The sequence below is a fragment of the Strix aluco genome, chromosome 3 (genome assembly GCF_031877795.1).
Source record: "Strix aluco isolate bStrAlu1 chromosome 3, bStrAlu1.hap1, whole genome shotgun sequence".
Taxonomy (NCBI): Eukaryota; Metazoa; Chordata; class Aves; order Strigiformes; family Strigidae; genus Strix; species Strix aluco.
This window is the reverse complement of record NC_133933.1, coordinates 63,381,035-63,397,318: the sequence shown is the minus strand read 5'-3', so window position 1 is coordinate 63,397,318 and position 16,284 is coordinate 63,381,035. Positions and strand designations below refer to the sequence as shown.

The following is a 16,284-nucleotide window of genomic DNA, read 5'->3' as shown; positions in this document are numbered from 1 at the left end:
ATCTTTTCCTTTTTTTATTTTGTAAATGAAACAGTAGCATACTATTAACAATTAGCACACCATATCTACACATAGAACATACATGCAAGGTTTAAAAATGTGCAGGTAGCAGCATATTTTTCTTCCTTCTTTTTAGCAAAATATAGAGAAAAAATGTAAAATGGGTACTGGTTATGACAGAAGTGTTTCTGCTCCTTTGATAAAGGAAAAGACAAAAATGAAGCCTCTGTTGTCCTATACAGTACTAACATCTGGTAAAATACATCATATAGCTAATACCATTTATGATGCCTTTGTAAAAACATTTAAAATCTTCGTTTTCCCTATGCATATGTATACATAAAACAGATAAACAACAGTAACTTACTAAAGCTTCATGAAATTATGCACTAAGGTTGTCTTAATTACATCTGTACACTGACCAATACAAAATAATCTGTTTGTTAAATACTATCTCCTTAGCACTAACCCTGAAAAACACCCACCAAATGTGCTGGGTGTTGGTGTAAAATCTGATTTGGATTCTTTTGATATTTTAAAGTCTTGGCTTGAATATGAAAAAAACCTTTCCAGGAAAACAGGAGCTCAAACACAAAGGAGGTATAACAAGTTATTGCATATCAGCTGATGGACAGCAACTGTCTACTGGCACACACTTAACCCAGAGTCAATGAGAGGTCTTTTGATTTAGCCAGGAGAAGTGCATCGATTTTCATGAATGAATTAAACCCGAAAACACTTACTCGTTTTAAGCTCAGGAAAACTTTGGGGTTTACAATGATAGCAGATCATCATTAAATTACACATTTGATAAATTAAAAATGAGAAAAGATACAACTTGCAATGGTACTTTGTAAAAAAGAACTTATGTAAGAAAAAATACATCAGGCTATCACTCCTTCTAGAGAGGCATGCTTAGTGACAGAGCATGGGACCAAAACAACTGAGTAACCCTTCTGAGTAAGGAATAAGGAAGTTCCCCTTGTTCAAGGGCAGAGGCTAAAGAAGGGGCTAGAAAGATTTATTACTCTGAAAATCATGGAATGAGAAAAGCAGAAAGAGATTGGATGCATACACGAAATGTCAAATAATTACAGAAAAATAACATGAAATTCCCTACTTACAAATCAGCTCAAAAAAATTAAATATGTGAAAAGAGATATTTTCCACTGCCTACAAGGGAAAAACTTGGGGGGGGGTGGAGGGCGGGAATCACACAAATTTCCAATGCTTGGTATGTTAGCAAGGCACTGGCTAGTACCCTTGAGAAAAAAGGGCAAATGTTTGCACACCCATGACACAGTTTTTGGCAGACTTCCTTTCCTCAGACAGACATTTGGATTGTATTTACTATCTCAGGATTTTCACCAGAGAATACAACAGAATTGAGATGGATCTAAAGCAGTGACTCCCAAATGTAGCTTGTCTATGGGTAAACAACACTGAAGCAGAAGTGGCAGGGTAAAGCTAAAGAAACACACACCAGTATTTTGTGCAGTGGATATAATAAAATTTGGCAACCTGTTAGCATGGCAGGATGCTCAGGAAGATCACAGTTAGACTGAAATTCTCCCCAGCCCACCTGTCTCAGATGGCAAGGACAGCTCAGCACGTCTTTGGACTGCTTTGGACGGTTCACGTGTCTGGGTTTTTGCCCAGCTAAACATGTCCACAGTCAGCACCTCAAAGCACTGCGAGGAAACATCCAACAGAACAAGATTCACACGTTAATGAAGTGTTTTAGTAATTAAAGAGTTGGTTACTCTTGCATAAGCCAGAGATAACCAGGACCCTAAATATGCAACCAGGTTGTCTGCACAGACTGTCAATGGTACTGGAACAAACATCTTCCAATGGTGTGGTCAAACCTGGAGATGAGCGTCTTACAGACTACAGGAGCCATTGCTTATGAGGGGCCAGCTCTACCCAGCCGTAAACTACTTTCTGTCACTGGCAAAGAATGGCATTGTACTTTCCTAAGGTGCTACTTAAAATACACATTAAAAAGAACACAGTGAGAGAGATTTAGATACTTGAAAAAATCTAAGCAGACAAAAATTTGATACAAGTCTAAACAAATAACAGCAATGAAGAAACTGGGGAAGGTTTGACCCATGTACCAGAATACAACCCAAGTCAAGGGAAACCGTGTGGGTGGCATAAGAAAACTGGTCTCTAGAGCAAGAAGACACAAGATTTCTTTACATTCAAGATACTCCAGCTCTTATTCTCACTTTCCAGAAGCCAGCCTTACTAAAACATGCCCAGCTGGACTGATGACAGCACATATGAAACCTATGTTTGTCATACACGGGACATCCAACTTAGTAACATACGCTACAGGGTGATGGGTTGGTGAGCATGAGTAGATCAGCTTGCAGTGTCAACCTCATTCAGATGATGCAAATACTAATTCTCAATATACCTGACCAGTTAATAGGCAGGAAAAAAAAAATCAAAGAAATAAAACACCTTTACAAACAGATAGGAAACAATATTCTGATCCATATTTAGCACAGCTAAGTTACAGCACTGCACCAACACAACATCTTTGGATGGTTCTGGTATGAACCTGTTAACGTGGCCCAAGCAGCAGCACTGGCATGGGCAATGCTCAGGTATTGAATACACCAGATCTTTGCCAATATCCCTGGTACCGAGAGAACACTTCTGCTGACAAGCAACTTGGGCAACTGAAGGGTAATCATCAAAAAATGTACTGAGACCACTGACATAGGACAAATTAAGAAGCTTATTCTTCAGTCTCTAACAAGAAGGCTAATAATCCTGTTGAAAGTTAGATTTTTACTCATATAAAAGCTAAAAAAAAAATTTAAAATCCCCATTTCTTTCTGCAATCACAATCTGTTTTTTTAAAAGAGTCCTGAAGAGTTTTTAGGAGAAAGTTCTTTACTGTTTCCCCACTAACCATGGCGGGGGGGGGGGGGGGGGGGGGGGGGGGAATCTAATTTCTACATTGAGCTCTTTTTCAGCCCACATAAAACCTTGTTGTCTTCTCCAAGTCCATCAGGGTGCTACTAAAAACATCTGAAGTTCGCTGGGACAGAGTAACAGTGACATGGTTTCCCTCTGGTACTTGGACAATTTATTTTCATGTTGGCATTTGCTAGCATCTGCAGAACAACCACCACATTTCTTCACACCCATTCAACAAAGGATGCTTCTTTGCTTATGTGAAACAGCAGTTATGGAAAATATCACCTTAGCAAAACTGAGGCTTCCTACAAAGATCACTGCAGTATTTCTCTTTTTCACAGAAGTATCAATGTTCTGTTTAAGAAAAAGCGCTGGATTGGTTTTATTTTTCTTTAAAAGTATTTTCTTATTATGCTTTAATATCTATCTTGCAGTCTCCTCACTGTTTATTTGTCTGACTGCTTCTCTTCACAATGTGAATAGCTTTGGGGAAGATGGAAACTAATGACCTAGCTAAGGTTTTAACCCAGACCCCCTAGTGTTTTACCAGCTGTGCTATTAGGTTAACTGGCTGAATCTCCTCTGCTTCTCTCTCTGATATTACAAAACACGGCCTATGTATAGCACGCAATAATGTTTAAATTTTTCCCACCCCTAAACCTCCCTCTGCTACTGCCTAGCCTTGAAATTCATATAATCTATCATTGATAAATTAGAATCTGGGGAAGGATCAGACAGATTACCCAGATGGTAGCTGGGGAAGAAACATCCAAGCTTTCCTAATGCAAACCTTGCGTAATGCTCTCTGATGTAAATTTTAAGTGCTACATTGAGGGCAGAGAAGGAAAGACATTCATGGAGATGTTGATGCACACACAGAACAAAAAAACCATTGCTCATCCACCATCTTACACATAAGTTGTTACTGTAAAATACCTTAGACAAGATGCTTTTACGATGTTGCTTGGAAAATCAGGGTAATGGTGAATTGCAGCACAAAAGCACCCCACCCTGCCCGCCCAGTTGACCCTGAAGTGAATCCTCAATTTCAGTAGGTAGCTTGGGCTGCTGGAATTAATCCGAGCAGTAACATGAAAAACCCAAGGAGTCAGTCTGCTTTATACAATCAACATTTGTCTAAGTTTCCCTAATAACATGCATACTTATGAAAATCACGGAGGAGAGCAAAGAAGGAACAGCATTTTTCAATGCATAATGTGCAAGGCCTGCAGGCTTAATGGTCTAAATTTCAGGTTTGAAAAATTTACCCTCCCTGGAGACTCCTGTTCAAAGGTTCCATGGATCAACTCAGACCTTCCTTTTCATGAAGTAAATATATTGAATACCATGAGATATGTATGGATTTTGTGGACAAGACTAAAATACATATAAAGTGTCTTTTCTGTCTTGCACACACATAAAATAAATCATAATATTTTTTAAAAGTACAAAATCAGCGTGGTGTCCTCAGTCCCAAAATGCCTTTGTCTTGGTCTTATTTTACCACGATTTATGATTTGACTGATTTTTCCCTTCCTTGATTTGCAGCTGTTCCCTGATGAGTGTTTATTCTGCAGTCTTTTGGGATCCTTTGGGATGGAAAGAACTATCCAGTGTTAGCTACTAATACATACAGCATATAGATTTCAGCTCACTGCCCTATATATTAACTTTAAAAGACATAAAGAGTCTTAGACCAGTTCTTTATTTTTAGAGAAGCTTCATAAAAAGGTTAACTTAGGTACTAAGGGAGCAGAGTGTCCTGGAAACAATGGTGCTGTTGAACAGGCAGCTCCCAGTTTATAGGCCACCATGCGAAGCCATCCCAGGGACAGGGATCGTACCCAGTAACTTTACATTGAGCCTGGTGACAGGAACATCGACTGTCACTTTGTCAAGTTCTTCATCAGTGACTGCTTCTGGCTTATCTCGCTCCCTGAGCCCAGAGGCAGGGAATCTGACGGCTGCCTAATGAAGTCAGTGGAAACTTTTCTATTGAGAAGTCTCTCTGCTGGCAACTATATAAACTCTCTCAGAATAATTCAATTCTGCTCCCTAATTTCAAAAAGAGAATCCCCAATTTAGTTTAAAAAATGAGATAAAGATTCATCACCAAGTATAACAGGATTTAACATCAGCAAGAAGAAAGCAATGACCAGCTGCTAGTATACAAAATTTACTTGGGAGACCTGACTCTGGGTTTTGATTGTACAGATATTATTATCTACTTCAAATCCTACTTCTGCAGTTTTGCTGTCTCCCAGCGTGGCTTATCACATGTAAATCATATCCCTTCCTCCTTCTGTTCTTCTTGCAGATGGCCAATACTGCTGTATATTTAGTGTAGGCCACAACTAATCAGATCAACCTAAAGCCGAGACTGGCTGGTATATGTTTGAAATCCAAGTACAGTCTGAAACCAGCATCCTGAAATTGCAACTGTTTTTTTTTAAGAATTAATCTGGTTTGGCAAAGTAACAACATTTCCAATACTTCTGTGCAAGAAGAGCAGGTCCTCCTGCAATGCTTGAGAGACAGACACAAAACTATTCACTCCCACAGCTCACAGTAAAAACCAGTAATCTTTTATCCCAAAGATCCTGATTACTAATCAAAGTAGACATACTGTAAGCTTTTTTTCTGTGCACTGCTACATGATATAGTATATAATACAAACAGGTAGAAAAATGGGGGTCTTGGGTGCTATTGCAATTAAAATAGCTAAGAAAAATAGTGTCAATACATTTGCAAAACCTGCTCATCAGACCAATGCTACATTTCAGTGCACTTCCACATTTACAATCAAATTAAAAGTACAGTGGTAAAAACCAATGACGGCCTGATCCTTTTCAAAGACTGTTGATAAATTTAGTGTTCACTAAACTGACAAACTAATGCAGCTTTTGGAGTCACCAAAGAAGTTTAGCACATGGCTCTACTGTGTGGCTCTGCCTTCACATACAGACCAGCTTCTGTATGTTCCTATGTATCACATTCCTATTTCATCACGTGACTTGAGATTAAAAAGGTATGTTTTACAGAGCTAGTGCGACAGTTTCAACTAAAACCTGCTTTTCCTCCTTATATGATGCACTTTCCTGGCTGTTGACGACACAATTCCTCTAACCCCAGTCTTCTGGGCATGAGTATTTCCTCCCAGCCTGGCACTATGTTCCTGCGTCCCAGCTGGAGCTCAGCTCCTCCGCAGTGACCCACCTGGAGAATGCTATGTGCAGAAGAGGCACTCAAACATACCTGTGGCTTTGCACTCAGTGCATGTCTCAAGCATCTTTCTTTAAGAGCCTGAAACACTTCAGTCTACATCAAGTAAACTTATTACCAAGTCTGATTTAACCTTAAGTGGTGTCATCGTTAACATGGCAAGCAGAAGAATTTTAATGACAAGAATCATTTTATTCTCTAGCTCCTCAGTGCTCTGAATAGATCCCAAATCCCCAAATGAGAGCAAAAAATGTATTCTCAGGGAAAAAGTCTTTTTAAGATCTAAAAGCAAACTACAGTATCTTTTTTTGTTGCAATAAGTATTCTTTGATCTATTTTCTTCCTTCTGGTTTCTTTTTTTAAGAAGAAAATAGATTTCAGGGAAAAGAATCTCTACCATCAAATGTCAGTATTAAGCCATAAATCTGATCAGGAATTGTAGGTGCAAAACACCCGATTGGTATTCTGTGTCTTCCATGCAAGCAAAAACATTTATATTTTGTTAGAAGAAAATACATGACAGTGGAATTTATGTGATGACTGTGTACAAATAAGCATGCCCAGAAAACAGTTAAAGGGGAGAAAAATACCTATATGAAATCTAATGGGCAAATTAGGAAACTGTAGTTACAGGAATTCAGTTGCTACTTAGTGTTTATAGGGAAGCACAAAGAGAACATCAAAATGCCTGATCACATCCCATCTGTTAGTACCTCTTGCTGGATAACATCTTGGCTGCCAAAAAAGCTATTTAAATTTACTACATTGCAGCTACTGATAAATATCACTTCTGTGAAGATCTAATACTAAATAAGGACTAGATCTGAGGATAAAGTTTACAAGCAGTCGTGTCAAAAAGATCCGAATTTTGCTTAGTGTAACACCTGTACTACTACAAGCCTGCAGTTTCTTACTTCCTCTCCCTGTGATATGTTTTTAATGGAGCATACAACTGTACAACAATCCTCAAAAGCTGGATCATGTCAACAACGGGAAGAAATAAAGCTAGAACAGAAAGAATGACATAAAAAAAGAAAAAAAATGAAAGGTACTGGGAGGAGGTGACGGAGAAGAGGAAGGCTACTATTCAACAATTTTGGAGGTGCTTACTCCGGGCACTTTCCACATAGATCTGACAGGCACAGAATGGTGCCATGAAACTGCCTCCAGCAACGGAATACATTTTCCAGCACATCACAGCAGCTGCAACGGCATCAATTCTGCTTGCAATCCATGTCCAAACAGAAAAAGTTCTCAGTGGTCCTATTTCAGCATATCTCAAGGACTAATTAAATCCTCATTACTATCTTCTAATTATTCCAGAGCTCTGGGATTTCAATGAGCAAGTCCCCAATGGTGCATTAGATGAAAAGGGTTAAATAACCTGTGTTGATTTTGAGACTCCAGATCTATTTCAGACCTTTAGCATATCATCAGCATTATCATGAATATTTAACTACGTACCGCTGTGAAAATTATAAGGGGAAAACAATTAAAGATTTTTTAAAAATTAATTCTGACCCATATACATTTGCACTAATAAATAAGGCTTCTTTAAGTATCCCCATTATGAGAGTGCTTGCTAGAGTAATAACGTGAAGTCATTAAGTGTTTCCATTAAATTCAATGGTTTTCAGGAGCTCCCCATTCACTATTTTAATACAAGCCTGAAACCTGACGTGTACACATCCAACCGCATAAGCATGAAAAATAGTACTTAAAAAAAGTAGTTAAGTTTTCTAAGCTTTTTCAAAATTAGGTAAGGAGCCATTTGTTTCTGCAGGGGTAAAAGTGCCTATTTCAACATTATTGTGACACATATTCTCCTATTAGTGTCTCCACAGGTGAGTATTCATATACAGACAGCCATCTCCATTACGTTACAAAATTAAGAGAGGGAGTATAAGCTAATGGTCAGGACGAAAGGCTTCTTTTCCACACTGCAGCTTCAAGAAACCGATTTAACGGGTCAATTTTGATATGCTGGGTTTCTATTTGATCCATACAAATAACTTCTAACCCACTGAGCAGTTCTGGCTACTAAGCACATCCTCAAAGTGTGGCTTCCAAAACTCAAACAGATGAGGTAAGTAGGTATAGCTCAATATAGGGAACTCAAGCGACTGTGTATCTCAATTATTTGCCAAATGGTTATGACAGCTGCGGTATCACCACTGCCCTACCTCTGGAGGCTGATGTAACTAAAGTTTATAAAAAGCTTTGATTTCAATAAACGTGAAAAATCAAACCCCTACTTTTGATCACAGTAAAGTCTGGAGTAGCTGTATCAGAAACAAAAAGAAAACATGCATCCCATTCCCCCCAAAAGCACAGCAAGTTTCAATGACTACCTTAATTAGTCGTGACCACGTTTTCATGTGGTATCCACAAGTAATGGTAATTGCTGTGATTCAGCAGCAGTTAAATGCACGTGCAGGTGAGCAGCCATGACCACGCCTGCTTCTCCAAGAGACTTCTGACTCCAGTCCCACACATCCTGCTCCCTCTGTCTCCAGAGCTCTCCGGCTCTGACAGTCCATTAAGGTGTATGGGACTTATTTCAAGTCCCAGTACTTTTAATGTCATGTGAGCTGAGACACAGATTATGCACATAAAAGTACATGCAATTTCTTATTGCCTAGGTAGACAATGTGTGTTGGTAGAACTGAAAAAGCTTCATTGATTGGGCATCAAACAACAGCGGCCAGCTACCAATTCTGGGATGAGAATAGAAGTGGGCTGCCTAGAATAGCACACTCCATTTACGCTGGCATGGGTCCAAATGTCCTACAGCTTGAGAGGACATGAAAAACTTTCAAATTATTTTTAAAAAGTAAGCATTTTTATGCTTATTACAGAAAGTATATAATAAGCTACACAAAAAGCAAGCTGAAGAGCACAAAAAATCCAATCCCACAAGAAATTGCTATTACTGTATGCACATACGTTACCACTCCCCTCCTTACACACACAGAATGTACATGTAAAAATACGCTCACTGCTTCATGCTGCACTGTATGACAGGGGATGTATAGTCTCAGGCAGGCAAACAGAAAAATCCCAGCCGGGTGCTGAGTAACCATGGCAAGTAGGGTAAAATATAATAAAATACTTTCATAATAAAATAAATAAGTGTAAACTTAATGGTTCGAGGCAGTGGTTTAGCATCCAGAAGTGTTACAGCTCAGACTCCACCTGTCAATCAAGCTTCACAATATCTGGTATATAGCATTTTTTTCAAGTATTGAGAGTAGAGGATTCTGCTCAAGAAACAATTAGTAGTCTTTTGTTCATTCAGTTCTCTCTCTAAACAAGGAAAGAAATGTTATACAAAGTGCTAAAACAAACAACATTACCTTATGCTATGGAGGGTCTCTGGGTTTTTTGTTTTAATTTTCTTTTTTTTTCTTTTCTTTTTTGGGAGAAAGTGTATCAGTAAGCCAAGAGTTTAAATTACTGTAACAGATGCCTATGGATCAGGTGTCCTTAGCAGCAACGATTTTCTGCTCAGGTTTTTATCAGTAAATGACAAGCACCTTCCCTTTGAGTCCCCATCACTCCCCCTCCTTCCTTTCTTCCAAGTTCAGTGGAAACCAGTTCAAGCAAGCAAAGGAATCAACTAATGTAACAGCCTTTTTAAAAGGTGAAGTTTTCCATTTCAAAGGAGCCTCTAATCAATGACAGGGCGCAAAAGGGAACGCACGCATGTTTATGCGCGTATAGCACAGACTTTAGAGAAGCTTTGGGGAACATGTTCTGCAAAATCAATATGACCTAGCTAGTTACAAATTTCATATTGCTGCATGAAACAAATGGACTTCTTGTACAAGCTGGGTCACAAGGATCATGTGTATTACACCAGATTTTGCATATGAAAAGTGCAAAAATTGCAACATTCCCAAACACATTTTCTCTAAGAACACACCCACAATTCTCACCCCCTCTGTACAGAGGAAGAACCAGACTAAATCAATCTGCAAATGTTATTTCTCTCACTGTTATTTACTTGTTTGACTTCCCAGTTACCGCAGCTGTTTTCTCTGGTTTACTGTTGAACACCCCCCTGCCTCTCCCAAACATACAATGACCCCCAGCTTTGTTCAACAGCAGCATCGGAGAGGTTCAACCCTTCCAGCTCTGTCAGACCTGCCTAACTTGTCCCCCAAAGCCAGATGAGGAGCACACACTGCAGAAATAATTATTACTGGACAGTGTAACATTTTGTGCGAAGACCCATTCGTGCCAGGAAATGCACACATCTTTCCGGGATGCTTGGGTCTTCAAAGCCTCAATCTGATCCATTCCCGCTGCCCTGTGACATTCTATCACAAAGCATCACGTATTTGTACTGGGTACTGAGGCCATTCTTTTTTCACCAAACATGTACATTATTCTAAAAAAATCTTAAGGGGAAAGTAAGTCCCTGCACTAACAACTATGTATAAAGAATGACTGAAAAAGAAACATAACAAATGAGATGAGTATGGAATTCTGTGTTTCATGTTCTCGTTAATCAGCATTCCTGGAGGAGGGGACATCCAACACAGAAAACCAGCAAAAATTAAGACTCTCTCCTCTTCTTTGTGAGTCCTCTTAGTTCCTCCTGGATGCTATCCCAGAAATTTGTCATTCTGTGAGTTCAACTTGCTTCACTGTGAGAAAACTTCTAGTATTTATGGTATCCCCATATGGTGCTACTTGGAATATTTCTGGTAGCAAGACATTTTAGGAGGGGCATTTCATAAATAACTCCATGTTTATCACAGTTATCATGTGTCTGTTTTGCAAGCTTGTCACTGGCACATGTTAACCACTGCATGGACAGGATGCCCAGTTTACAGCAGCTGATTGTATGTATGGCCACGCAACAAAGCTGTGAACTATCTTTCATGAGCTAGGGAGGAAGAAGACAAAAGGAAAAGGGCTTAAAGTTTATAAATGGTAACATTAAGAGAAAAAAAAAAAAAAAAGCTCTGTTTATTTTTGCAAGCACTTGCTAGGAAGCACCCTTTTAGAACAGTGCTGTTGCCTGCAAGGTTTTCCCTTCCAAGATTTCCAAATCTTTGAACCATTTGACCTAAATAGTTGATTTCCCTTTATATTTAAAGATATTTTTATTCTAGAACTGGCAAGAGGACAAGCTATCGCGTCCGAGCAAAGACATCAGAGATGAGAATTTTAAGAACAGTAGCAAGACTGCAGTGCTCGTAGCTAGCACTATTTCTATACATGTCAATTCCAGGATAGACAACGAAAAGTTCAGTTCTCTAGGACACAACTCAAGTATTTACAGCAAACTGCCTTTATACTCTGGGCATTCACTGTATTTTGAGAAAGCCTTGCTTCCAATTATATTTTGGTAAAACCCAGCATTCAGTTGCTCTTTCCCCAGAGAAGGAAACCCCCTGAGCCTTTTACAATGAGGACTGTCATTATTTTCCCTGGGAAAAGAAAAGAAATACCAGGAAATCTCACATTGCTAATGTGCGACTTAAAACGAAGGCAGCATTTGGCACCAACTAAAAAAGCCCCAACACCTAACAAACCTCGGTCCTGTGGCATTGGTGACTGGCTCAAGGCAGGGTGGGAGCTGGATTCTGACTGGCTGCCAGGAGGCTGCGGTGGCATCTGACTGCCTGTAACACACAGAGAAAAAAGGGAAAACAGACTTGCTTTTAACATTGCAATGCACAAAACCAAGCCTTGCTGCATTTTTCAACCACTCAACATCAAAGTAAGTACCAGCTCTATAAGGTAAATACAGAGCTCAACAGGTCTAGCTTTTTTAGGTTTTTTCTTTTTATTTTTTTTTTTGAAACCCATGGAGAAAACATGCATAAACATATTTAGCAACAGGCATGGTGAAATGTTCAATTTCGTATTGAGCGAGTTCCCAACCTCACCGACATGATCCAATTTATAGCTGCAAATCTCCTGACACATATTTCTGTTAGAGAGTTTAACAAAATCCAAGTCTGCTGAACAATAGGGCTCATCCTGCCGAGCTTAAACTGGCCTCCAGCCAGGCAGACATGGACTGCTGCCAACAATATTACCAATGAAAAATTCAGTCAATACAAAAATGACTAACAACAATAGTTTAAAAAGTATTTCAATGAATCGGTGGTTTTAATATTATTAGAATGTCCATGTAGAATATGGGAATAAAGAATAGTATGTAGGTGCATGTGGTGAAAGTGAAGCATGTTTAAAAGAGTTCAGACAGCAAAGGGGTATGTTATTATTCAAATAAAGGCAAAGGAAGATATTTGCTTATTAAAATATCCATCCAGAACAGACAGACCCATTTTTATAGTCTCATTCAAAAGACACCCACACAGTTTATCCACTGGTGTCTACCCACCCGAAGAAGAACAGCACTCAATGCTGTCTGTGAGGCTCAGGACACAAAATCTTCCCTTTCAGTGTTACCAGATAGTAAATCAGGTGCTTGTTGCACTGATGAAAGTCACTCCTCTGGGTCACCACTCAACACCATGTCAAGCAGGGAAGTCCATGCTACCACCCTTGCACTGCCACAACACCCCAACAGCTTTGTGCCCAACAGCCAACCTGCCACAGCCTGAGTGGGAGTAAGAATGAGACTTGGATGCCCCCTGGGACTCCTCTCCGCTGCTGGTCTGAGACGCGCCTGCACTTGACAGCCCAAGCTGCTTGAAGACCACCTCAGGTTAGGCAGCAAATATATACTTTAAGCATTTAGACACTGTAGTGACGAGCACGGTATAAATAGCAGCAGACAGATTTATACCCCTCATCCTCAGAAACTGCTCAGATTGTTTTCCATTTGAAAGAAATGGAAAGAATAAAACCACCCGCAATAGATTTGTGCCTGCTGAGACTCATTTCCTCCTGCTCAGCAGCCACCCCTCCGCAGTGGCGGGAGCAAGACGGCCACAGCCGGCCCTGGCGCAGGGAGCCAGGCTGGCAGGGGGCAGCAGGGGCTGCTCGCTCTTTAGAGCAATGAAGAGCCCCAAGTTGGATGTAAATGGAGGAAAGCGAACGTGTCTGCTCTGCCCCGTCCGCTTCCCAGCCTCAGAGCAACTGGCTCTCGGCACCAACTCTACAGAAAGGCCAGATAGATAAAGAACAAAAAGAAAATCCACAAAATATGGAGTATAACCACCGACTAGCTATTCAGATGAGGTGCACTTGCACTAAAAAACATGACAGTCAACATTACTGGGAGCAGCTGTGACAACTGTCTCAGAGATGCAAATGCTGGACTGGAGGCAGAATTGCTCCTCCAAAAGACCAAACATGCCACTCAGCGCCCAAGGCTTTGGGATCCACGGCCCATTCATGAACTCTAAGGCATATGACAATAATATTCCGGCTTATGTTTTGATGTCACTCAAGAGCAGGCTGTGGAGACAGTAAGTGCCTGCATTATAACAAACGCTTTCTGCTTGACAGAAAGGATTCAGTGACTCAAGACTGTAAACAAACAGCAATTCCATGTTAACACGGGGCACTGCCACTTCTACTGTGTATGCCCGAGGCACTGCTATCAGACAGAACACTTCAAGTAGATCTGAACCATCTAAGATTTTTAAAAATACTTTAAAAAAATAGTAATAAAGGCAGGGGTAGTCCTGACTGCACCACACAGCTCCCAGTGGGATCCCCCTTTAGGTGGAGGCATGGCAAACTTTGAGAGACATTAATAGCATGTTTTGAATACATTTATACACTTAGTTTTTTATATTAACATTTCTAACGCTGCATTTACATTTTTTACACTACTTCAGCTATCTGGCAGAGGCCTTATCCTGCACAAGTAGATGTGCAAGCACGGACTGGGAAAGTCACAGCCTAGAACAGCGCGTGTTCGATATGTCACAAAGAAATTGTTTTCATCTGCATCCTCAGGGATTACACGCTCAGGAGTTTTGCAAATTCACTGAAATTATCAGCCTCTGCAAACATTAATCTGTTCTATTAGTTCACTTTTTAAAGTTTACTTCTGCTTTTTTTCTCTATTAAAAATACTTTAAAGCAAAATTTTTGTTTCACAAAGGAAAACGATTTCATCAACAAGACCAACTCTACACATATTCTAACAAGTAATGAACTTGGAAGACATGTGTCCATTATGCTGATTTATCAGTGGGTGCTACAAATTATCCAGGTGCTGGACATGAAAGCATTGTGCCAAAAGGTTTTCAGTTGAACTGACATTTTATCCTTAGAAGTGATCTGAAAGGTAAAAGGAGGTTAAGCACCCAAATACCTTTGAAGACTTGAACTGAACTCTTAATTTGGGTATCTAACGCCTATTGATCGGGAGTTGATGACAGGACTTTACAAACCTTTGAAGATCCCATCTGCCATGCTTTTTTAAGTTCCTTTGTCATGAAAAGAAATGACCTTAAAGATTTTCCATTTCTTTCCTTTAAATGATATTAATCCCTCCCTCTTTCAACCAGTATTGTAGTTGGGATTCTTGGAAGACACTTTAAATAATACATGAACAGACTTCTGTATTTTATTAGGGAAGGAAAACTACAAAAGGAAAACAACCTCTTTTCTTTTTAAACATAAATTCTACAGCTATTTAAGAGAGGGAAAAAAACCCCAAACGTTTTTATCACTGACAGACTACTGTCTCCTTTGACCCAATGATACACAGATGGAAGTTTAAACAGCGATGACCCTTTCCCATGTTTTGCATAGTATTGTTGCCACATTGGTGAGACACTCCACCTGTCAAAACTTAACGCAAACTGAATACTATGGATGTTTCACAACATTTTTATTATGCAAAATCACAGCAAATACAACAATGCATGTGAAAAGGATAGATGCTGCCATGCCAGTTATTTCACCTACATTTACAGAGGAGCAAAATGATATTCAAATTTATATAGCTATCTTGTAAAATTAGTTGTAAAACTACCAAAACCAGCAGCCTACCTAATATGATGTCTGCTGTTTAAAAAAAAAAAAAAAAGATAAAGTCAGTTGAAGAGGTGAGAAAATTTAAAAATGCTTAATAGCGCAGTTGTAAGCGGATTTTCTATTTTAAAAATTACGTTACAAATGCTTTTTAAACATTTTGCATGAGACTTTGAAAATCTATGCTTGAAATAGTCAGAAGAGACTGCACTGCACCTTTGGAAGAGATGGATTGAGAAAAGTACTAAATGGTGATTGCATTATGACTACAGCCATGAAATCTGCAGTTAAAGTGTAAAAAGTAAATTCCTTAGAGCCAACATAGCAAGAAAGAGCAGACCTTTGATATCCTGCTGAGGAGAGGTCCTTCCGATGAATTACAGCCCAAATCAGTAATGTTTTGAAACATGCTGAGGGTGCTCTGCTCCCATCACTCTAATGACACTGGAGAATGCTCAGCCCTGGTATCCTGTACCAGTTGGACAATATCTCACAGAATTGTGCCTGAACAATTGAATTAAGAAAGCACTTCAGTGGTAACAGGTTCCCCGTGGGAAATTACTAGTTAAGGAGGGAAGGAGGGATATCAGTACAGGAATTTTAAGATAGGTGAGGAACTGGCAAACAGGAAGGTGGGGGACTGATCACAACCTGTGTTGAAAGGGGAACATAAGGCTGGAGGAAAGGCAGAAGTTAAAGATCACATGGACTGTCTTTGGGACGATTCTCAATCTAATTTAGGAGTTAAGAGCTAGGACTGAATTAATGACATTGGCTGATTACGAAGTAGGGAATCTCAATCAATACAGAAGATGATCAAAATGTTATCTAAGAAACTGGACCACCTTTTGGGTTGGATTAATAAAAATGTAAACATTGATACTCACAGACCAGAAATAAGCCTTTTCCAACTGAAGATCTGTAGGGTTATCAGTTAGAAATGGGAGAAGAAAAGGAAGGAAAATATGACCGTATTTGTTGACCTACAAATGGTTATAATCTACAAATAGTTATAACTAACCATTTGATGTCACCCTGCATCAAAAAAAAATATTATTAGGATGAATTAGGAGAATTGTTTCCAGTAGAGGTAAGGAAACATCGTGCCATTGCTGATGTGTCACTGCTGAGCATTCACACAGACAAAACCAGAAAGCCTAATGCTAACAGGTATGGGAACCAAGAATAGCTACCAGCAAGATGTGA

General features: G+C 39.5%; 1 protein-coding gene across 6 annotated transcripts in view; it reads right to left on the bottom strand.

Annotated features, from left to right (window-relative positions):
• The window catches only part of ARID1B (AT-rich interaction domain 1B), a 334,093-nt gene that overhangs the window by 73,164 nt on the left and 244,645 nt on the right, over positions 1 to 16,284 (bottom strand). For 4 of the 6 annotated variants that reach the window (XM_074818828.1, XM_074818830.1, XM_074818831.1 and 1 more), the window contains exon 6: positions 11,706 to 11,795. The exons of the other annotated variants lie outside the window; for them this stretch is intronic. In XM_074818828.1, coding sequence (XP_074674929.1) covers positions 11,706 to 11,795 — 90 coding nt within the window. The remainder of the gene's footprint in view (positions 1 to 11,705; positions 11,796 to 16,284) is intronic. 6 annotated transcript variants of the gene reach the window in all.